Source organism: Crocuta crocuta, unplaced genomic scaffold, assembly GCF_008692635.1.
Source record: "Crocuta crocuta isolate KB4526 unplaced genomic scaffold, BGI_CrCroc_1.0 scaffold27, whole genome shotgun sequence".
Taxonomy (NCBI): Eukaryota; Metazoa; Chordata; class Mammalia; order Carnivora; family Hyaenidae; genus Crocuta; species Crocuta crocuta.
This window is the reverse complement of record NW_027532250.1, coordinates 1,416,775-1,441,294: the sequence shown is the minus strand read 5'-3', so window position 1 is coordinate 1,441,294 and position 24,520 is coordinate 1,416,775. Positions and strand designations below refer to the sequence as shown.

The window sequence follows — 24,520 nt, the reverse complement described above, 5'->3', positions numbered from 1 at the left end:
TCTCCCTCCCTCCCCTGCTGGACTGCCAGCCCTGGGGACAGGGACTTTATTTTGTTTGCAGAGCCTGGCACAGAGTAAACGCTCAATAAATATTTGTCGAATGAAAGGATGAACATGTTTCTCAGCTTTCTTAATGGCCTCAGCCGCCGTGAGGTCTCTCCTGTGCTTAGCTCCCAGCGCGGGGCTTCACAGGAAGCACCGTAACGCGGAGGCGGGGAGCCCGAGGTCCAAAGCTACGGGCCAGCCCTTCACCTCTCAAAGCTGGTTTCTTCATCTGCAGTATGGGCGGGGGTGGGGTGGGGGGGATATTAGCTCCTGTCTCCAAGGGTGTCTGCAGGTGCTCAATAGTCCCCGTGAAGCAGCAGGCACCCCAATCAAAACCATAAAGTCACACCAGTTCACACCCTCAGAAAGTCAAAAAGGGAAACATGCTATGTTGTCATGGGCGGGCAAGGGTGGGCGCAACATCGAGGGGGTCACTTCAGACATTCATTTGGCAAAAGCTAGTGGAGGTGAGGACATGCACGCCCTGGGTCCTGCTCAGAGACAAGCCCAGGAATCTTCTACAAGTTTGGAACCGCAAGTTATATGCCAGGATAGAAAGCTTATATGGGTAAGATCTCACAATACAAATTCAGAGATGCTGCCAGCTTCAGACACCAGAGCGAGCACTTTCCACAAACCACCTCCTTCGTCTTGTTCCCACTTTACGGAGGAGAAAATGGAGGCTTAGGGAAATGCAAGTCACTTGGTCAAGATCGCACAGCTGGGAAGTGGCACAGCTGTGACCGGCGCCCTGGACGCTGGAGAGAACAGAGACACTGGTGGGAGAGGGGGGTTGGGGAGGCAGAAAGGAAAGAGGGGGGAAGAAAATGCCAAAGCGGACAAAAATGACAGCATCGACGTGTCTCAAAGAGTACCTTCTTCTGCAAGATGCTGAACACACACTGGCCACGCGACCCAGCCACTTCACTCCGAGATCTGGCCCAAGAACAACGCAACCACCCATCCACGTGAAAACTTGCGTGGGAATGTTCATAGCAGCATCATTCATAGAAGTGGAAACAGCCTAAATGCCCATCTCGTAAGGAACAGGCAAACCAAAGCGGCGTTCCCCATAGAGCCAGATAGTTACTTGGCTGCAAAAACGAATAAGCACAGATACACATGGATGAACCTTGAAAACAGGCAGAGTGTAAGAAGCCAGTCACACAAGGCCGTGTGCTGCATGACTGCATGTATATGAATTGTCCAGAACACGCAGATCTATAAAGATGGAAGGTTGCTAGGGGCAATGAGAAGTGACTAATAGGTACCCGGGTGTTTTTTTTTTGGTGGGGGGAGAGGGACACACAAATGTTTTCAAAGTAGATTGTGATCATTGCCACGCAGCTCTGTGAATGTACCCTGTGAATTTTAGGAGGGTGGGTTTTATGCTGGGTGACTTACATCTCAGGATACGTGTTTTTAAAATGTGATCCAGGGGCACCTGGGGGGCTCAGTCGGTTAAGCGTCCAACTTCGGCTCAGGTCATGATCTCACCGTTTGTGAGTTCGTGCCCCACGTCAGGCTCTGTGCTGACAGCTCGGAGCCTGGATCCTGTTTCAGATTCTGTGTCTCCCTCTCTCTCTGCCCCTCCCCTGCTCGCTCTGTCTCTCTCTCTGCCTCAAAAATAAATAAGCACTAAAATAATTTTTTAAAAATGTGTTTCAAGGATCTCTGTTTTCTGAGTGTTGATGAGAAGAGACCTGAAAAGCATAAGTTGGGCAAATGCGGGTCCTATGGGGTCAGTAAGACTTTTATGCAGAGTCTCCCGTTTGTAGTCACGCATGGTAACACCCTTGACGGGAAGCGCTCTAATAACGGGTGATGTTTGTCGAGACCCACGGTGGCCGGGCATCTACGAACTCATTTACACATATTAACAAATTAACTCCCCACATGGACCCTGTGAGGTAGGTACTATTATTAGCCTTCTTTTAGATGTGAAGAAACTGAAGCACAGAGAGGTGCAGAGACTTCCCCAAGATCACACAGCTAGCAGGTGGCAAAACCAAGGTATGAACCCAACCAGTCCTGTGGTGGGATTCATGCTAGACCGCTGTCTTCATGGGGTGCGCGGCACTCCCCAAACCTGCGTGACCGTGACTTTCTTTGACGAGAAGCCTCCCCAAACCTGTGCCCTCTCTCCGTCGTGGAGGACAGCGCCCTGGTCCGGGAGCACCTCTCATCTGCACAGACGCAATTCCCATCCCTAGCCTTGCTGCCTCCACCCTCACTCCGTGATCCGTTCTCCCTTCTGCATTCAGTTTGCATCATTCCCTTGCCCTAAACCCCCTGACCACCTCCGCCTGCCTTTCCACCAGGCTCTCAGCCTTGGCACTATTAACACTTGGGGCAAGTTCATTCTCTGCTGGGAGGGGGGCGCTGGGCCCTGAAGGGTGTTTAACGGCACCCCTGGCCTCTTCCTACTACATGCCAGTAGCCCCCCCCCCCCCCCCACAAGTGGTGACAGCCAAAAACAGCTCCCAACATTGCCAAATGTCCTGTGGAGGCGGAACTGCCCCAGTTGGAATCATTGCCTTATAGCAAAGTCCCAGCTCCTCCCGCGGGTAGATAGACCTCTGGTGGTTTGACCCTCGCCCCCTCCTCTCCACATCTTCCCGTCCTTTTCGCCTTCCACCAACACTGGCTCGCTCTCTGACTCCATCTGTCCTCAGGGCCTTGGCGTGTGCTGTTCTCTCCAGCCGCAGGCCCTTCCTCATTATTCAGGTTCTCTCTGTTCACGTCTTCACTCTTTCCTGTCCAAACACTGGGATTTCTTTTCCCGGCAACACAGCATCATTGAATCTACGTCGTGTATTCGTTTTTCTCTTTATGATCTGTTTTCCCCACCAAAATACCAGCAACATGTGCATGGTGCTTGGTGATCTCGCTCTTTTTTTTTTGTTTGTTTATTTTTGAGAGAGAGAGAGAGAAACAGAGCACAAATGGGCGGGGGGAGGGCAGAGAGAGAGGGAGACACAGAATCGGAAGCAGCTCCAGGCTCTGAGCTGTCAGCACAGAGCCCGACGCGGGGCTCGAACACACGAACTGTGAGATCATGACCTGAGCCAAAGTCAGACGCCCAACCAACTGAACCCCCCAGGTGCCCTGTGATCTTGTTCTTTGTAATCTTGGTGAAAAGAAGAGCCTTGGGCACCAGGGTGTATGAGTCAATATGGAAAAGCCCTCTGGTGTGGACCTGAGCTCAGTATAGAGGGGGGAGCTGGAGGGAAAAACACCTTAGGAGTTTTAGTGCCTTGGCTTTGGGCACTGAATGTGCCTTCTGGTCTTTTGTGAGAGGTCTCTTTTTGTCAAAACCACTTGCCAAGAAGTCATTGGAATGGAAGACAAACAATAAAAGAAGAAAAAGGAGCAGCAGAGAGGGAGGCTGAGAACTACTTTAAAATTTGTTAAGTCTCCTTAAATCAAAGCAAGGTGCTGTTTAGTGTCAACTGATTTTTCAAATGAAGCCGAGACTAGATGTTGGAGGAGGACTGGGAAACAGTTGTGGTGGGTGTCTCCAGGCCATGGCTTACAGCAATTCCGAAACACACATGGGGTGGGTGGAGGGGAGTGATCAGCAGCCCAGCTGGGGTGTGAGGAAGAAAGAAATAAAAAGCAGAGAGAATGAGTCAGGCAGGGCTGGGGCAAGAAGCCACTCTGCGCGCTAGCAAGCCAGGAGGGAGCCGGGTTGCCGAGTCTTCCCTGCAAATCCATAGGACATTTCTGTGCCGTGGAGGGAAACTGGGCCTCCCAAATCGCTCCCTGGATTCCCTCCTCTGGGTTGGCCTTCTGGTGAAGGGATTCTGAACTCTGCAGGGTTTTTGCAGACCGTGACTTCACCTCTTGGGCTGGGCTTCTTTTTCTGTTAATGAGAGGCTACCCTAGCTCTGAGCTTCTCAACCTGAAGGTCCCAGCCATAGAGATCCTAGGAGGTTATAGTGGAGTGAAATACAGTGAAATATACATATTGCAAACTACCTGTGATATATTTTTGCCAAAGGAAGGAAGGAAGGTGGGTGGGAGGGAAGGAAGGAAGGAAGGAAGGAAGGAAGGAGGGAGGTTAGGGTGGGAGGGAGAGAAAGAAGGAAGGAAGAAGAGGAAGATCAAAGCAACACCAAGCGAGTCCCTAAATCTAATTTCCAACTTACAGGAAATACCAGGAACAGAAAAACATGTTAAATGACACCACAGAAACTCTCTGGGACAAATGACTCGGTATCTTCAACAAATAAATGGCAAGGAAGGAAAAGAGAGGAAGCTGTAGAATTAAGGAAATTTAAGAGCTGTATCAGTCAACAGCCATGAAGGGATGGACCTTATCGGCACCTTGATGAGAAGAAACTATAGAAATAATTCATTGAATAACTGGGGACATTTCAGCAGTGACAGAATATTGGGGAATATTAAAGGATGGTTGTAAAATATAAGTTTTGGTATGAAAATGGGATCATAGTTATTTTTAAAAGAGCCCTTAGGGGGCGCCTGGGTGGCTTAGTCGGTTAAGCGTCCGACTTCGGCTTAGGTCATGATCTCACAGTTTGTGGGTTCAGGCCCCGCGTCGGGCTCCGTGCTGACAGCTCAGAGCCTGGAGCCTGCTTCAGATTCTGTGTCTCCCTCTTTCTCTGACCCTCCCCCACTCACACTGTCTCTCTCCCTCTCTCAGAAATAAATAAAAAACATTTTAAAAAAATTTAAAAAGTCCTTAGTTTTTAGAGATGTGTGTTCAAATGCTTAAGATAAAATAATATGATGCCTAGAATTTGCTTCCAAATAATCAGGAGGGAGGGTTGGGAAGGGGGTGGATGTAGATGGAAAGGTTTGGCCATGAGTTCACGGGTGCTGGTGCTGGGTCTATGGTGGTACATATTATAGCACACTCTCTCAGAACAAACACCTTCCATGCCTTCAGCAGTAAGATAACCCACATGCTCACAAATATTTTGCTGATCTTATTTTGATTTATCTTCCTTTTACCGATCTGCTTTACATCATATATTATTGTGTAATCACTCTGGCTATGAAAAATGGGCAAATTCATTCATCAGTACCAAACTACCTTGACTTTGAGGAAATATTGTAGAGTAGCTGACAGCACAGAAACTGTTCTTATCAGAGCTTTGTCGCGTGCCTCTCTGTGAAAGCCACGAGTTTTGATTATACTTCCCCGAGCGTCGACTTTCTCCCCATACAAGGAGAGGGAGCAAATGAGATTTCGTGCGTGGAGTTTGGCTCAGTGTCTGACCATCAGCAAATTGCAGTTATTATTTTGACCAGGGGCAGAATCCCAGAAGAACGTAGAGTCTTATTCATATAAAAAATTATGCTTCTGTGGGCATGTGCGAAAAGATGCCCAAGGTGAGATACTACAAGTAGATAATAGACAGAATCCCACAAAGAGTCGTTCATTCACTCAACAAATACTACTAGTGCCTTCCGTGTGCCAGGCCCAGTGGAACTGCCAGATACCGGATGAGATCCGTCCCTGAGGTTGACAGGGTAGAGAAATGCAGACACTTCAAGACAGGGGGCAATCAGGGGTCAAGACTTGGGTGTGGTCCAGGGAGATCCAGACTGAGATCTGAAGGATACAGGAGAATTGGCAAAGCTGGCTTTAGGGGAGGGAGGGCGGAGAGTAGGAGAGGGAAAGGACAAAACATTCGAAACTGATAAAGGAAGAGCAAGTGCAAAGGCCCTGGGGCAAGAAGGAATCATTCCAGGGTCCAGAGGATGGCAGAGTCCAGAGTAGGAAAAATAAAGGTACGGCAGTGAGTGGCTGCTGGGAGAGGGGCTTTCTTTCACTTTCATTTCATATCTTCAAGCTTTGCACAGTGGCAGTATCGTAGACAATGAGGTTTATCTGAGGCATGATTATTGCTAATTAAAACCTCTTCTCATTTCATATCGTCTGAATTATGTAAATATTTTATGAAAAGCATATATCACTTATAATTTTTTTATAGTTTATTGTCAAGTTGGTTTCCATATAACACCCAGTGCTCATCCCCACGAGTGCCCCCCTCCATGCCCATCCCCCCCCTCTCCCCCCACCCATCAGTCCTCAGTTTGTTCTCAGTATTCAAGAGTCTCTCGTGGTTTGCCTCCTTCCCTCTCCTTAACTATTTTTCCCTTTCCCCTTCCCCACCGTCTTCTGTTAAGTTTCTCAAGATCCACATATGAGTGAAAGCATATGGTATCTGTCCTTCTCTGCCTGACTTATTTCACTCAGCATAATGCCCTCAGGGTCCATCCATGTTGCTACACGTGGCCAGATTTCATTCTGTCTCGTTGCCATGTAGTATTCCATCGTATAGATAAACCACATCTTCTTGACCCATTCGTCCGTTGATGGACACTTAGGCTCTTTCCGTGTTTTGGCTGTTGTTGAGAGTGCTGCTATGAACATTGGGGTCCATGTGCCCCTGTGCATCAGCCCTCCTGTATCCCTTGGGTAAATTCCTAGCAGTGCTACTGCTGGGTCATAGGGGAGTTCTGTTGTTCATGTTTTCAGGAACCTTCACACTGTTTTCCAGAGGGGCTGCACCAGTTTACATTCCCACCAACAGTGTAGGAGGGGGCCCATGTCTCCACATCATCTCCAGCATCTAGAGTCTCCTGATTTGCTCATTTTAGCCACTCTGACCGGTGTGAGATGGTATCTCAGTGTGGTTTTGATCTGCATTTCCCTGATAAGGAGGGACACTGAGCATTGTTTCATGAGTCTGTTGGCCATCTGGCTGTCCTCTTTGGAGAAGTGTCTGTTCACGTCTTCTGCCCATTTCTTCACTGGATTATTTGTTTTTCAGGTGTGAAGTTTGGTGAGTTCCTTATAGATTTTGGATACTAGCCCTTTATCCGATATGTCATTTGCAACTATCTTTTTGCTAATTGAAAACTCTTCTCATTTCATACCTTCTGAAGTATGTAAATATTTTATGAAAAGCATATATCACTCATAATTTTTTAAAAAATAAAAAAACATACAGACAAAATAAAAACACCTGATAAAGCCCCCCAAGTAAAGACATTATTGTGGAATTTACTTTTTTCCCCTCAAGAATCTACGTTATGTTACAATCCACTTATATCTGCTGAAGAAGCCACCTTGCTTAAATGTGGCAAGTGTGGAACCCTCTCCTGTCCGGTTTGTGGGAAGAGCCTCCCCATCCTTCCCCACAATCATTGTGCCTAATTTAAATAATGTTCCTTTCCAGCCCGCTCCGAGGTTCTGGCTCTCAGACAAACTTCAGGATGTCAGCTCGGTTCGGAGGAAAGGCCCGCTAGTGGGGCATGGGGTGGGGGGAAGCTTTTCATTTCCCCAAGAGCAGCTCGAGTCCTGCTTGGTGGCCCTTCTCTGTCCCCGGGCCGAGCACACCTGGCCGGCATGCACGCAGAACCCAGCACCGAGACCGCCCTGCAAAGTGGCATTTGCCAGTTTCACTTGTGATCCGTTGCTAGCGGCAGAATCTGTTTCTCCAGTTTCCTCGCAAGGCCCCGGGGTGCGGGCTGGCTGGCTTTGATGTGGGGGTGGCGCACACACAGCAAGTCACCTGCGTGCGGGCTGGACACCTGCAAGGCTCCTGCGAAGGCCTCGAACGCCTCCCGCTTGGGTCCTGCCGCAGGGGGAACACAGCGAGGCCTTTCAAGTCTGACCTTGGGGTCTCTCCCTGCAGGAATGCCAGCTTTATTGCGGCTTGTTCCCTTCCCTGTGCCGATCCCCTCCCGGTGCTCCTGCCCAGCTCAGGACTCCTCATTTCATGTCAGATCTGGTGAGGCCGCCGGCTCCCGGCTGAGCGCAGCGCTCCGGGATGCAGAACCGGCTGTCCTCGTGAGAGCCAGAGACGGCGGCTGGACCGCTCGTTCCAGTCCCCGCAGAGAGGCAGCTCCCAGCAGACCAGCCCTAGCTGGCATCACTGACTTGCCCTCTCCCTTCAAAGGCCTTTTGTTTTGTTCCTTGTTGGGGATGAGAAATGAGAGCCCACCTGTGGTACCGCCCTCATCTCAACGTGGAGAAAACTGAGGCCAGAGGGTCCATCACCACAGAAGCCTCTAACAAATTACACCTTCCCCAGCGGGACCTCCAGGGGTGCCTCCTATCCCTGTGATGAAAAGCTTGAATTTGGGGTCAAGATTTACCTCTCACCCCTATTACACCCCGGAGTGCAATCCTTGCACAAATTGCTAACGCTCCAAGCCTCAGTTTCTTCATCGGTGAAATGGGGATAATAATTTTTACCTCTTAAGCATTGTTGATTTAAATGCCACCCGCCAACTTAATTATTCAAGTGTGCACTTACTTACCCTCTTCTTAGGTGGGAAGCTCCCAAAGGGCAAGGACTCTGCCTGCCTTGTTCACAGCAGTGTGCTCAGTAACCAGCACTTTCTAGCTCAGGGAGGGCAGGGAGGCAGTATTTGTGATCATAACCACAACAATGAAGGCCCTCAGCTCAGTGCTTGTTCATTATGAACAGGGTTCGTTGTCATTTCTGACAGCAAAGCAGTTTTCGTTTCAAAACTTTCAAATAAGCAGCAAGTGAGGGAATGAAGTAGTTTTCTAGAGCCGGTCTGCTGACAAGTGGCTCCTCTGGAGCTAAGCCCCCAGCTCCCATGCATGTAGGGCTAGGCCCCCACGGGCCTGGGACCTACTTGTTTTAGGGTCTCTCCCCATTGTCCTCTCTCTCAAGGACATCATTCCCCTAGAAGCCAGAGTCCTTCCCTGGGGCTTTGGAATTCCTATCCTGTGCTCAAACGTTTCAAGAGAGGGTGGGGGGATGGGAGAGAAGACACAACTCACCAAATCTGCCAGGCAAGGGTGTGGTCCAATGTGAGGCTTGCTTGACGAAATACTGGATATCAAGTTAAATTCTAATTTCAGATAAACAACGAATAATTTTTAGTAAGAGTATGTCCCAAAGATGACATGAGACCTCGTCCTTAAAAAAAAAAAAAAAGTATTTGTTGTTTATCTGAAATTCAAATCTAACTGAGCGTCCCGTATTTCAACTTGCTAAATCTGGCGATCCTTCCAAGCGGTCAGGCTGGGATGTGGACCTCACTTCCCCCTCGCCCGCTAAAGCGTCATGACCACGCCAGGAACCTCCTGGGATGGTTAGGAGGATTAAGGAAGGGGCTACTAGATAAATGTTAGCAAGGCCAGGAATTTTGTTTGCCTTGATCACGGCTGAACCCAGCGCCTAGCACCGCATCTGGTATACAGGTGGGTCACCAGAACTATTTCTTTTCATGAAAAATTGCTGGTACTGTGTTCCTTAAATAACCCATAAATCCATTTCAAAGAAAATTGGGTCCAACATCCCAAACATGTCATGCTGGCCCTTACTGGGCCCATCACTTTGCCCGACAGGTGGTGCTGCCCTTGATTGCGCCCTGTGAATTCCACTCGGTGAGCGTCGTTATGCGCATGCCTGGACCGTGCGCATGCGCCGCCCCAGCCGGAAAGCTAGGCACCGGCATGCGCTGCCAGGGAGCATGCGCAGCAAGCAGCCGGGAGGCCCGTCGCGGGCGCCGGTGGGGTCCCCTGCGCTCGGAGCTTCCCTTGCTGTCGGGCCCCATGGCCTTTGCCCCGGTGGGGCCTGAGGCCTCGTTCTTCGAGGTTTTGGACCAACACAGGGCGTCTCTGCTGGCCGCCCTGAGGAGAGGCGGCGGGGAGCCCACGGGCGGGGGGACGCGTCTGGCTTCGAGGTAGAAGGGCCCCGTGTGGGGCGGGCCCCGTAACGTGGCGGGCAGTTAGTCCCCAGGGTCCCCAGGGCCCCCAGCCGTGCCGGGGTGGGGGCGTGAGGTGCTCTGAAGGGACGCGGCAGCTGCCCCTTCCCTTCTCCCTTACGACGCTGAGGTGTTGAGGCCACAGGACAGACCTCCCTCGCAGGCCACCCGGGAACCCTGACGAAAGTCCTTCGGCAGCCCTCCGTCACCTCTGCTCTCTGCTCTCATCTTGAACTCAAAAAGCCTCGTGACAGACCCCCGCCCCCAACCACACCTCGTGTCTTCTAGAATGTTCACCTTCTAGAATGTTCCAGGAGCATTCCCACAGCCAGGCTCCCAGGTGTCTTAAGATTCTCTGCAGTCAGGGAGTTTGTGGCACACTTTGGCTTTGTGTTTGTTAAAAATTTTTTTGGATACAATTTTAACTTTAAAAGCTTTCAGGATTTTGTGTGGGTGTGGGTGTGTGTGCGCGGGCATAGAAGACAACAGGAACATGAACGTTGGGAGTTGTCAATTCAGGGGGTTTTATCAAAGTGAACCAGAAGGTTGTTCAAAACGACGAGGATTTACTTAACTTGGAAGTGGCTCGGATGTAGCACCTCAATTAAAATCAAAGCAGTTGGCCGCTTGGCTTAGTCGGTTAGAGCAAGGTGTTGGTGAAATCATGGCAGTCTCCAGCTACTCAGCTTGGAATTAACCAGAGAGACTCTGTTACGGTTCAGTTTTGCCTAAAACGCTCTGTTGCTTTTTTCCTGGGTCGGCCTTTCTGATTTATCAGCAACGTTTTTGTTTTTGTTTTTGTTTTTGTTTTGTTTTAATGTTTATTTATTTGGGGGGAACAGAGAGAGAGGGAGAGAGACTCCCAAGCAGGCTCAACACTGTCAGTGCGGAGCCCAACACACGGGTAGATCTCATGAACTAGGAGGTGACGTCCCCAGCCAAAATCAAGGGTCATCTTAACCCCCTGAGCCTCCCGGGCGCTCCTCGGAAAGTATTTGAGTCTAAACAAATCACCATCTTATTTTTTAAGACTAAGTCAACTACCAAAAGCAAAACAGAACAAAACATAAATAAATAAATAAATAAATAAATAAATAAATAAATAAATAAAAACAGGAAAAAAATGGTGGAAAACCTACAAGCAAACCAATTTTTATGAAACTAGTTTGGGGGAGAAATTATGAGCAGAAGGGGAAGGAGGGAATGGAAGTCCCGTGTTTACATTTCAGATGTAAATTCATCTAATTGTATTTTCAGGTTTGTCACAGTATTATCCGGCAACTTAAAAAATTTTTTTTTTAATTTCTGAGAGAGGGAGAGACAGCGTGAGCAGAGGAGGGTCAGAGAGGGAGGGAGACACAGAATCCGAAGCAGCTCCAGGCTCTGAGCTAGCTGTCAGCACAGAGCCCGAAGTGAAGCTCGAACCCACAAACCATGAGATCATGACCTGAGCCGAAGTCCGATGCTTATCCGACTGAGCCACCCAGGCGCCCCAACTTTTTTTGTATTTCCAAACTGGAGAGATGAATGAGCTCTCTGAGTCAGTTTTTGTCTCCCCATGGTAGAAAATACTGATTCTTTTAAAATTTACTTTCTGATATGTGCATTTTCAAAGCAAGCTCTGAAGTTTCTGTGGAAACTAGAACATTCTCCATTTTGCCCGTTTTCTAGATTTAATCTGATCTCCCTTCTTAGGCAGTATGCTAATGGTATTTATAACCGAACAACATTTTTTGAAGCTGATGGCTTGTGAAATTAAAAGTCAGCTCACAGAAAACTGGGCTAGGTCTTAATATTTTGCTGTAAAGTGGTATAATTGTTGCCAAGTCTTTTCATGGTAGTGATTAAACTTTTTCTATCACTAAAATTCAAAAGGGCAGATTTAAGGCATGAGATCAATCAGGGTGATGTGCTACAATAAGAAGTATTTCTTTTGGAATAGTTTTGTGTTGCATTTTTGGGGAAAAAATATCAATTCAAAGCCAATATTACATCATTTTTAATTAAAACATTTATCAGTAGGATTTCCAGCCAGCAAGTTTGGATTTAAGTAGGTTAATAGGAAGAGATTGAAAATATATTTATAAATTATTTTGTCTAGTCATGAACCCTGTCTAAAAGGGAGGTAGTACTTCAACTGGTAATTGTTTGAGAAGCAACATTACAAGCAAATGAAATTCCTCTGCAAGTAACCACTGTCTATACCGTTGTCATTTTAATGCAATGCTGATGTCACAATGAAGTGGGAGAGGGCGGTATGGAGGGGGAGTAACCTCGTCCAAAAATAACAACCAATGAGACAAAAACTGACTTTAGTGTTTATCTGGCCTCATTTGGAATTAAGATTGAGTCATGATGTGGTTCTTGTTTCAGATCTGAGGTCCTTGCGTCCATAGAAAGTATCGTCCAAGACGTCATCGCCAGCCTGGCACAAAATAGGGCTCCTGTGTTCACCATAGACAACAGATCAAGCTGGGAAAATATAAGGTGGGCGTGTTGCCTTTTTACTTCTTAGATACGGACTCTCTGTCGTTGTTTGAATTTACTCGAGTTAGAGTTCTAGTCTGATTTCATCCTTTTTACCATGTTTACCCTGCCTGGAAAGAGTTAAGGGTGTTTACAAAAGCACATACGTCGTAGGCAGGTCATTAAACCAGAGGTGGATGTGGGAGGGAAGGCAATGCGAGGAACGAAGCCCAAAAGAGGTTAGAATTCAGAACGCAGATGATGAAGCCTTACAGTCCTGCTAAGAATAGGCTCCAAACTTGAACCTAAGCTTTTCAAGCACTCAAAGGGGGGAATATGACCAGGGCAATTCTGCAAAAATACTGCAAAAGCGAACCGCTTGCACAGGGGAGCTATAATCAGTCCCGATGCTGAAATGAAAATAAATGCATCCAGGGGCGCCTGGGGGGCTCAGTCAGTTAAGTGTCCGACTTCGGCTCAGGTCATGATCTCACAGTCTGTGGGTTTGAGCCCCGCATCGGGCTCTGTGCTGACAGCTCAGAGCCTGGAGCTGCTTCGGATTCTGTGTCTCCCTCTCTCTCTGACCCTCCCCTGCTCACTCTGCCTCTTTCTCTCAGAAGTAAATAAAACATTAAAAAATTTAAAAAAAAAATAGCGTCTGGGACATAGAGCACATTTCAGAGGCTCTCCCTCCTGGTAGATCTCCTTCTGCTGAGTCGCGTGTCCAGGAGTGTAAAATCAGCAAACAGCTTTGTCAAAGCCCTCTAACCTGCTGGCCCAGCTGCTTCTTTCCAGGTGCTCAGCCCGTAGACTCTGAATAGCAAAAAGCACTGCAATAGTTCTCAGTAGAGTTCCCGAAACAGAATAAAAGTAATCTTGAGTCCCCTTACGCACTAAATACTCTTTTACGGCCAGTAATTAATGCAAACTGTAAACTTCTGAATCACATCTTATATCATTTTGCAAGATGGATGGCGTCAAGTCCAGCAGCCTGGACACCGGGCCTGTTTGCCTGGTGCCTTCTGCCACCTTTAGGACAAGCTTGGCAATTCAATGTAACCACTGAATACCAATTGTTACTTCACTTGATGTAAATCAGAAATACAACATTTCAAAACTTGTTAAATCGAACAAAATCATTAAATGGGCAAAGTAAGCAAAGTGCTGATAAAAGTGTGAAATCTTTGAAAATAGTTTACATACACTAAATGTCTTCCCAGAAAAGAAATACACACACACACATACACACATTATACTCAAAAATATCTAATTCACTTAAACACTTTAGTACCTCTGTATGTCACAAAGCTAATTACCACCTGGAATTAATCTAAGGTTATAAATGAAGTTGTCCTAAAGCTTCTGCTGAGAAGAAGCAAAGATTTAAATGATGTACAGAAGAAGACACTAAATGTATATTGTTTGGTGATTAAAAATTTTTTTTAATTTTATTGTCTTTCAACAAAACGACAGGTTTGAAGATTCTGTGGGTCTTCAGATGGCACCTCATTGTACCAGGAGAAAAATTAAAAGTGATTCACCAAAATCAGTTAAAAATTTTGGTAAATTAATCTTTCTTAGATTTTACTAATAAAGAAGTTTGGTTGCTTTCTGGGTTTTAGTTGTTCCTAGTTGAATAATTTTAGTTGTTCTTTCATACACCACCCTTATGCCTGAAAAAGAGTTACCAAATTTTGCATTGTCAATAACCATGGAAATAGATTCTGTTTTTCCAAATAGACTTTCAGGGTACATGAATCAGCGGAAGAGTATTCCCTTGGTTTTGCTGTTCAGAGAGCAATTAATTTTATCTGATCCTTCAGGAAATTATTATTCTGTACTCAATACTTCTATTTTGGAAAGATAATCTTTTTAATGTCATAGAAAGTAACTGGGGACAGTTGAAATCCTTGATAGCAGTATGCTTTGAATTAATAAGAGAAATGATGAGTAACTTGTTTATTGCATCTTATCTTCCAGCTCTCATTCTTAAAATATTGTCCATGATTTATAAATTGGTACAGAGCAACACTTACGCAACCAAAAGGTAAATGCTTGTTTTGGTAAATTACTCTTTAAGACTCGATGTGAGAGTTACTTTAGATTAACTACCATTATGTTTTGAAATGGTATGTTAGAGTAGACTGTGGGTAATAAATTACTTTCTTTATATGTTGTGTTTCATCCAATTCAAGCTTCCTACAAATAATACTCTAATACTTGTCATATTCAAAGAGAATATGATTAATTAAAAATACATATTTAATTTTCCTAGAGACATATATTATACTGACAGCCAACTCTTCGGTAACCAGACTGTCGTGGACAATATTATTAATGACATTTCTTGTATGTTAAAAGTGCCGAGGATGAGTCTTCATATAGTAAGTACAATTTAACACAAAACATTTTATTTTAAAACAAAACACCTGCAGGGCGCTGGGTGGCTCAGTTGGTTAAGGGTCCAGCTCTTGGTATCGGCTCATGATCTCCCTGTTCGTGGGATCGAGCCCCGTGTCAGGCTCTGTGCTGACAGCACGGAGCCTATTTGGGATTCTCTCTCTCCCTCTCTCGCAGCCCTTCCCCACCCAAAGAAATAAATAAACTTAAAAAAAAATAAAACAAAAGGTTTGTGTAAAATTATAATAGAAAAATAAATGTAACCTGTGCTTTGTTCTGATATTATTTGGCACTACATTTTTCTCACTATGAATTTAAATAATTGACTCTCAATATATTCCCTTGGATGAATGGACCAAAACAGGTAAACTTACTAAATATTTTTTATTCCTAAATACTCTTACGCATTTTCTCCTTCACTTGCTAAATTTCCGGTCAGAGCTAAAATACATGTAATCAGGCAGGTGAACATGAGGACTGACTCAGCAGTGTAAAATATGTTAGTGAAAAAGTGTTCACACATGGCTATTATTTTTTCAGTCGTCCACATCAAAAGGTTTAATTGCTGGCAACTTAAGGTACATCGAGGAAGACGGAACCAAAGTGCACTGTGCCTGTGGTGCGACAGTAAGTATATTGGCGTTTTCACACGCTTCGACTCCCTCTCGATCCTTTGTTTCTGAAATGTGCCTTACTTCCTGTTTTCTTATGTAGTTTGGAGTTTAAGATTTTCCAATCAAAGTGAAGGGTGGATAGGCATAGGCTTCACGGGGCCACACGTACAAAGTTTCAGAATACGCCAATCGCCCAATGTCATATTGAAATAAACAAAGATACGCTTTCCTTCGGAAAAACGTGCCTTTGTTTTCAGGTAGGACGTAGCTGGGCTGTCTTAGCGTGATCATTTATGTAATCTTAGTGCAGTTTTCTGGTCCTGAAGTTGGTACCTTTAACACTAAACGATTTGCTGGGCGTGGGCGCTAGAAAGCCCACAGCGCGAACGTGCGCAGCCGCTCGACACACGCAAGACAACACTTGTGCTCTAGGAGAAGGAGGCCTTGAATGCCACCACTTTCTGCTGCCTGAGCCACCCACAAAGCTTCCAGGAGATTCTCATTTGCTAGCAAGTAGTTTGCATGGCATCTCTGCTCTCTTACTGAGGAGTAAGTCTGTTCCCTACTGTCTCCTTTCCTCTGATGACAGGTATATTCAGAGGAAAATGAAAATGTAGGACTTCTATGATAAATGTTTTGAATGTGGTTATACGTGCTTCTTATTCCAAATAAAAACTACCTTGTTTTGTGATTTAGGCTGTTGCTGTGCCATCTAATATTCAAGGAATTCGAAGTATCCTTTGAGAAAACTAGTTAAGCTCATAGAACATTCATTCCTTTGTTATTCCGATAGACGAAGCCTTTATAACGCATAACCCTCAAGCTAGGCCCCATCGTGGTCAGGATGAACACACATCTGCCGTAGGTCTCTCGGGAGCTCCCCGTCTAGCCAGCCAGACAGGCATCTAAGTGTGTGAATAGGTCTGTATATTTGAAGGTGAAAAGGACAACACTATATCGATAGCTACTTTTGAATGGATTTATACAGCGCCATTATTTAGTTGGTGATTACGTTGAAATACTCTTGCCTTCACATTATCAGTCTTAACGTCACAGATATAATCACAGATGCAAAATTTCTGTTAATTGTGGAAAAAGATGCAACCTTCCAGCGACTCCTGGATGACAACTTTTGCAACAGGATGTCCCCGTGCATCATGGTCACAGTACGTTATCTACCTTGACCACAGTTCCAAGGCCGACACGCTGCTTCGGGGGTTGGCAGGAGGGGTTTATAACATCTGTACAGCTTGTGCAGCATTCTGTTATCAGTATGGTGCATCCTTTGGGTTTATAGAATAACAATTTCCAAGGTATTTTTTAATTTTTTAAAAGATTTTTAAATTATTTGTTTATTTTTGAGAGAGAGACAGAGCAGGGAAGGGGCAGAGAGAGAGAGATACAGAATCCAAAGCAGGCTCCAGGCTCTGAGCTGTCAGCACAGAACCTGATGTGGGGCTCAAACCCACAAACTGTGAATTCACGACCTGAGCCAAAGTCGGATGCTTAACCGACTGAGCCACCCAAGCATCCCCCAACATGTTTATTTTTATTAAAAATTTGTTTTAATGTTTATTTTTGAGAGAGAGACAGAGCATGAGCAGGGAAGGGGCAGAGAGAGAGAGAGACACAGAATCCGAAGCAGGCTCCAGGCTCTGAGCCGTCAGCACAGAGCCCCTTGCAGGGCTGGAACTCACCAACTGTAAGACTATGACCTGAGCTGAAGTCTAACCATCAGGCGCCCCCCAGTGTGTTTATTTAAACACCCTCAAATCTGACTAAAATCAAGATGGTGGTCCCAATTCTTTTTTTTTTTAATGTTTTTTTTTTTTTTAAATTTATTTCTAGGAGAGAGAGAGAGACAGTGTGAGCAGGGGAGGGTCAGAGAGAGAGGGAGTCACAGACTCTGAAACAGGCTCCAGGCTCTGAGCTGGCAGTCAGCACAGAGCCCGACGCGGGGCTCGAACCCACGAACCGCGAGATCGTGACCTAAGCGAAAGTCGGACGCTTAACCAACTAAGCCACCCAGGCGCCCCAGGTGCTCCCAATTCTTAAACACCAGTGATTTTCCAAAACTACAGTGAGTTTACACAGGTTCTCAGAGTCACCTACACACCATTCATTCCCCTACCGCTGCTGGTGTCACCTGTGATATGGTGACACTGGCGCTTGGGGGAGAGGAGGGCTGAGCGCACAGGAGCTGCTCTGCGCTCTGCCTCCCATGGGCTTGTACATCACATAATTGCATTAACTCCATCAGAGGGAGCCTGTTCCATATCCATGCACGTGCACACGGGTATACACGCGCCAAGAATGGCAAAGACGCAGAAGCGCACGTAGAGATAACGCTGGGCGGCTACAGGCATCCGTTAGCAGAGGGCAGTAAGCTTCCTGCCACAGCCCGTGTGGGAGGAGCTGATGACGCTGGTATAATCAGGCCCCGGGGGGCTCAGGCGGCTGAGTGTCCAACTCTTGAGTTCAGCTCAGGTCATGCATGATCTCAGGGTTTGTGGGTTCGAGCCCCGTGTGGTCGGGCTCTGTGCTGACAGGGAGGAGCCTGCTTGGGAGTCTCTCTCTCTCTCTTTCTCTCTCTCTCTACCCCTCCCCTGCTCACTTTCTATCTCTCTTTCTCAAAAATAAATAAATAATCTAAGAAAACTGGCACCATCCATCACACCTGCTGGCCTAGGGCGGCGCGAGGCGTGTGCGGTGCTGCCTCCCCGTGTCCCTGTTGTCACCCGTTTTGGCCACTCACCGTCGTTCTTGTCATCCTAAGTAAGACTGCAGTGAACGTCTTTATGCGTGTCCAGATTTTTTATTATTTCCATTTCTGCTGAAATGTCACCTTGGGATTATTTCCCAGGACTGGAATAGTAGAGTCACAGTTATGAACTAGGTGGTCTTTTCCCCTCTGGTATGTAGACTGCATTTTTTCCACAGTCTATACCAGTCTTCCACCTGAAATGTAAGGTACTCTAGCTTTTCTAACTTTTAAATACTAATAAAATAAGGGAAAGCTTTCGTCATTCTCTTCTGCCGGAATTAAAATTGCATCATTTCAATCTTGCTTTTAGGGAAAGGGGGTCCCTGATCTGAACACGAGACTTTTAGTCAAGAAGCTGTGGGACACGTTTCACATTCCTGTTTTCACTCTTGTCGATGCCGACCCGCACGGTGACTTCTCGGGGAAGGTTGAAGCAGTTGTCGGGACCAAATCCTAGTCACAGTGCTCAGAGCTGGGCTCTTCTGCTCTTGGAACACTTCCATAAGTTATATAAAAAGAATATGATTATTAAATTAAAATTAATGATTCTAGTCATTTGAGGCAATTTATTACTAGCTTTGCCAAATGAAACTGAACCATAAGTTTTCTACTGGTAGTATCCATGAAAATAAGAATTGCAGATGTTAGGTATAACGTGACAATGATCTAACCTGCAGTATACAAGGAAACTAATTATAAATGTAACTTGCTTTTAACAGGCATAGAAATCATGTGCATCTATAAGTATGGATCTATGGTAAGTAGAGAAAAGTATTTTTCCTTTTCCACTTTTGAGGCTGTTCATAGCCATCAGAGTGATTGCTGTGTCCATTTACCGGCCCCTAGTTAGCTGAGGACCCCCACAGTGTACAGGGGAGCTACTCTCCTCGTCTGGGCCATTCTGCTTCTCTGTGAGTCCAGCTTCCGGCATGGCGCATGTGACCGCAGATGACAGAGTGGGATTAGCTGCGGGCGAGAGGCATTATTCTCCTCCACTCTCCCAGCCTGCTAAAGTGACTGTGGGGCCTCACGGTAACAACAGCGTCTGAATGCCAGATAAACTCTGAAAATTATATACAGCTTTGAACTCTGACATTGCCCATTCCCTTTACTTCCACCAGAAGGGAAAATGAAAACATCACCAAATTCTACCCCTGGAGTCCGCAACTACCGTACATCAAGGGTTCTCAATGTATGGTCCCCAACAAGCAGCGTTGGCATTACCGGGGAACTTGCTATAAATGTGTGTCTCAGTCCCCCTCCAGGCCTCCTGAACTGGATGTGTAGGGTTGGGCCCCAAGTGATTCTGATGCATGATAAAGTTTGGGAACCACTGGTACACGTGGGGGAGTCCCTGACGTATGTTTACATGACATACATACTGAGATGAAAGGGGTAGTGAAGCAAGGTGTTAAAGTACAGAATCACAAACAGCAATAAATGCAGGTCAGAGAGGTTATTTATGGTTATATTTTATATAAGATCAATACAGAAATAGCAGAGCAGTTTTAAAACCTGCACTGAAAGCCCCGTTTAGCAAAACTCTTGGGGAGTTTCTCAGTTATGTGGGCTCAGTGAGTGTGAAGTCTTTAGTGCTTGGCCTTCTTAGTAAGTAAGAAATTTGGCTGCAAAAACAAGTATGCTAGCTCTCTGCATTTTAGCCTCACCTAACTAATGTACTTTTGCTCTTTATTTTAGGCAATGTCTTTTGAAGCCCATAATCTCACGGTTCCAGCTATTAGATGGCTTGGTCTCCTCCCTTCTGATATTAAACGGTTAGGCAGTTTTAGTAAAACCAGAGTGTTTAAAATGATGACTCATCCTAACTTGTAACCATGAGCCTAAAAAGTCACCACAAGGGAAAGCCCTTAATGTGTCTTGTCTGTATTGTTCGTATGACCCAGGATTAGAGAATCACGAATTAAATTCACCGATGCATCTGTTTCAATTACTAAAATACTTAAATGAATTTTAACTTCGTGAAAAAATATCATTTTCAGATTACTTAAAGTTTGGGAGCTCAATTTTGGCGAGTTGAACGTGTATGTTCACTATAGGAAAAATATCATTATGTAACAAGATAAAAATCACCTCCAGATGAGTGGCTTTACCCTGGTAGATTATTGCTCTCTGTGCAGAGCTTTTTCACAAAAATGGGATCGTCCTCTGTTACTTTGTAGTCTGCTTTTCTCACACAAGAACACAATGAAATCACTTTTCCGTATCAATAAATACAGTTCCGTGACCTCATTTTGACGTCCTCCATTACTGAGTTCCAATTCTGGATGTTCCCATGTTTATTCAACCAGTGCCTTGAAGTCAGACGTTTGGGTGGTTTCCAAATCTCTGATAAATAGTGCTTTGATGGACCTCCCGTAACTAAATCTTTGCCCACATCTTTAATTAGTCCCTTAGTCCCGAAGGCTGAATTCCCAGAATTGCTGGGTCAAAGGGTATGCACATTTTTAAGACTCTGACTACCCTCTGCATCGGTTAGTTCTTTTGTTTTCCCTGGAGAGTAAGGGCCCACCTGTCCCTCAGCACAGGACAGCATCACTTTTATTCATTTCTGCTTAATGTGATATTTAAAAATATTTTATTGTTTTAATTGGCCAGCGTGAACGAACTGGAAAACATGCTTATTGGATTTCTTTAAGCAGTGAGCAAACCTTGGTAACTGGTCCTTATTTCCTAAATTTGGAACACGAACAGGTTTTGAGTGATTGCCACTTCTTTGAAAATGAGGGCATAAGAGAAAACATTTAGTTTTTGATTTTTGAATATTTACGCTCTGTTGAATCAAAGTTTTGTTCAATGTGGTGTATGTATATGGTTAAAATCCCTGCGGGGTGACCCGCTTGTATGAAAAGCTTTCCTAACAAATTTGGGACAAATGATATGATAATTATTAAGGCTGAGGGCTTGGAGAAACCCTAGCTGCATCTCCTCAATTCCTCAAAGCCACTCCAAATAAATGTGCAATGAAATAAGGAAGAAAATGTGATAACTACCCAAACACAGCTTCATGGGAAATCCTCTAGGCCCCCTTTTTAATCAAACTGTCACCCTATCCGGGAGCTGCCACTGGCAAATGATCATAATTGTGGGGACATTGAAAAAGACTACTATTTGAAACTGGAGCTCTCCCGGGAAATCCAGGATTTGTGGCTTCAAAAATTAACCTATACCGTAAATCCAGGACCTCTCATGTTCTATTTTTCAACCACACACCAAGAAAAAATTACAATCTACTTCTTTAAAATTCAAAACTACACGGCAGTGTGTGTGTGTGTGTTCGTACATGTGAAAAGAAGTGGGTGATAGACTAACTTCTTTGGCTCAGAAAATCCTCAATGAATGGCAAAGAATGAAGTGTTCAGTGGACCCTAAGATCCCACAGTGGACCTTACTGCCGGCTGGCCACACATATCAAACAGCTCACGGCTTCAAGGCCGTGGTGCTCCGGAGGCCACACCGGTGTGCATACACTTGACGTTAGCACTATTGGCATTAGTTTTCATAGCGAATGTCTGTGTTCTTCTTGTCACTGTCCTGTGAGCATGACGTGAAAGGAAACAGCTTAGAACAGACTGCTATGAACCTGAATACTTGCTGGTCTAGGACATAGCAGATCCCCCAAATTCTGGATTTAAAAGATGGATCTGGGGGCGCCTGGGTGGCTCAGTCGGTTAAGTGTCTGACTTCGGCTCAGGTCATGATCTCATGGTTCATGGGTTCGAGCCCCGTGTCGGGCTCTGTGCTGACAGCTCAGAGCCTACAGCCTGCTTCAGATTCTGTGTCTCCCTCTCTCTGTGACCCTCCCCTGCTCACACTGCCTCTCTCTCTCTCTCTCAGAAATAAATAAAACATTTAAAAAAATTTTTTTAAAAGATGGATCTGTACTAACTTGCTTATCTGTTACTTCTGAGTTTCTTGAAATCGTGTAATAAATACAAACAGATGTGTGTCCTTCAAGTTATAGGAGCACTTTGTTTTTGCTGATTTTTTTTTCATATATTTTTCCAGGTTAAATCTACCTCGAGATACTTTAATTCCACTGACAAAACGGGACCAAATGAAACTGGACAGTGTCCTGAAAAGACCTTATATTACTTGCCAACCATTTTGGAGAAAAGAAGTAGGTTTCTTTCTAAAATTCAAGTATTGTATGTTTTATTGCCTTTAACTTTCATAGTGGCTGTTCACATAATATTTTGAAAATATCCTCCTTGAAATTTTATATGACTGACAACTAACATGGCTGGTGTGTGGCAGTAAATGGTTGTTGAAACACGGAGTTGTGACTGTGAGCACTGGTAGGTAAGATCGGCTGGCTGGAGCTGATGTACGTTTCCTCATCGTAATTATACACCCACTCTCTACGGCCGTATCAGAGCTTGTGCGGAGGTGGGGGAGGAAGGGAAAGAAATCACGAAGACCCCAGACCATTCCTAGTTATTGCACACAGCCATACTGGGTATTCTTCTGCCATTTTCTGCTGTAACAGCTCTGGAATATTCTGGCTGACTTGAAAGCTATTGCCCATGGTTTTGGGGAATAAAACAAGTCTAGGTTTACTAGTTGGATTCAACAGAAGTGTCGCATGGGACCCCGTCATGGCTGTACTTTACTTCTATTGACAGATGGAAATAATGGCAGACTCTAAAATGAAGGCAGAAATTCAAGCTTTGACCTTCCTCTCATCAGATTATCTTTCCCGAGTGTATTTGCCTAACAAATTAAAATTTGGAGGATGGATATAAAATATATCAGAATATACCTTGGGATTCCAAGAGGCTTGTCATTAGTTTTGTTTTCAGTAGTAGATACTGTTGTGGAAAGAACATGTATTCTTGACTCTATAGAGGTGAAATAATTATCCATTAATTATATTTTTTGTCAAAACGACTTTCTCCAGAAGTCTTTGTTTTATCCTTCTCTGTAGAGATTGAGTTCTATCCTACCTTCTAAAGTAAACTATAAAAGAAAGAGTGGAAGCTATTTTGAATTTTAAATTTTACTTGAAAAAAACCATATACATGTCATCAAAGTCTACAGAAATATCTTAATTACTTTCTACAATACGACTGATGTTAAGGCATGAAGTATCTTTTCAGTATCAAAACTAATAATAACCTAAATTTGAGAGGTTGCAAAGGAATCACAGCATCTAGTGTTCCTTTTTAGTTGCTTTTCTTTGTCTTTTTCCTTCCTGGTATAGGGGCTGTACCCCATCCATTCACTTGTGAAAGTGGTAAAATTTATTATGAATAAATATTTGAGTTGATGCAGACCAACCAAAGCACCTAATTTTGTTTCTGAGTATGCTTTTTACATATAATAATATTTTTATTTGAAAATTTCTCCAGGGCCTTTATCAGCTCTCACCCAAAAGCAAGTCCCCTGACTTCCCCTCTAGTCCTTTTTTATGAAACAGAGAACATGTGCAAGATTTACAGAAGCCTCACATTTTAGTTAGGTCTTTCTGCAGCAGTAAACTTTCGATCTTCTCCCCTATCTTAATTTTTCCAGAGCTGAGTGTTATGACTTTACTCTGTGCCGTCAGCAAGCTTTTCCCTGCATTGAAGAATTACTTATAGTGATAAGCAAGAAATATATTTATAGGAGAACAGAAATGTTAGTTATTTTATCAAGATAAATGTTAATGATAATAGTAGTGGATACCATTTCTGAGAACTTACCATGTGCTGATCACTCTTACACCTTATCTGACTTAAGTCTTCCAAGAGCCCTGTCAGGTCTGTAACTAATCACACGTGTAGTTTACAGGTGAGAACACAGGGCATGTTGCTCCAAAGCCACATAGCCAGGCGGTGGCAGAGTGGGGACAAGAACACAGTTTACCTCAAAAGCAGGACCAGCTACCAAATATGCGGGCCCAGCACAAAATGTAACTATAGGGTCCTCACTCAACAGTTATTAAGAGGGGCGCCTGGGGGGCTCAGTCAGTTGAGCCTCCAACTTCAGCTCAGGTCACGATCTCACAGTTCGTGAGTTCGAGCCTGCGTCGGGCTCTGTGCTGACAGCTCAGAGCCTGGAGCCTGCTTCGGATTCTGTCTCCTTGACTCTCTGCCTGCTCGTGCACTGTCTCTCAAAAGAAAAAATAAAAAGTTATTAAGAATTTGAAGGTAGCCGCAGCAGGGAATTAAAGTGCACATGGGGCCTGCGCGATGGCCCTCCCGCGAAGCTGGCCCTACTCAGAGGTTCTGGTAAACTTTAAATAAGGTAATACAATAAGAAAACAAAGTACTTGTATAGCACTTATGATGCACCAGGTATTTTTCTAGGTGCTTTTGAACATTATTGTCATATTCACAGAAAGTCTGTGAGCTGGGTACTTTTATCAGCCCCACTTCACAGATGAGATAACAAAGGTCCCGAGATGCTGAGTAACTTTTCCTGAAGTCACGTAACTGCTAAGCAGCAGAGTTGGGACATAAACCCAGAGTTTGGCTCTGTGGCTCCTGCCCCGTGGCTCCTGCTTTAG

General features: G+C 45.0%; 1 protein-coding gene and 1 pseudogene across 2 annotated transcripts; both read left to right on the top strand.

Moving 5' to 3' along the window:
• The first annotated feature begins 5,865 nt into the window (after window positions 1-5,865).
• Window positions 5,866-5,980, top strand: LOC144243359 (U4 spliceosomal RNA; annotated as a pseudogene).
• Window positions 5,981-9,584: 3,604 nt separating this feature from the next.
• SPO11 (SPO11 initiator of meiotic double strand breaks) lies at window positions 9,585-23,300 on the top strand. Of its 2 annotated transcripts, none has more exons than XM_077778313.1 (13): window positions 9,585-9,747; window positions 12,142-12,255; window positions 13,708-13,796; window positions 14,215-14,281; window positions 14,510-14,618; window positions 15,175-15,261; window positions 15,945-15,981; window positions 16,305-16,414; window positions 18,323-18,422; window positions 18,732-18,769; window positions 19,711-19,787; window positions 22,039-22,150; window positions 22,656-23,300. In XM_077778313.1, exons 1-13 carry the CDS (start codon window positions 9,617-9,619, stop codon window positions 22,773-22,775), a joined length of 1,191 nt encoding a protein of 396 aa, XP_077634439.1. In that variant the 5' UTR covers window positions 9,585-9,616; the 3' UTR covers window positions 22,776-23,300. The 2 variants fall into 2 exon arrangements, with proteins under 2 accessions (XP_077634439.1, XP_077634440.1); XM_077778314.1 differs by lacking the exon at window positions 9,585-9,747 and adding an exon at window positions 9,975-10,108.
• The last annotated feature ends 1,220 nt before the right edge of the window (window positions 23,301-24,520 follow it).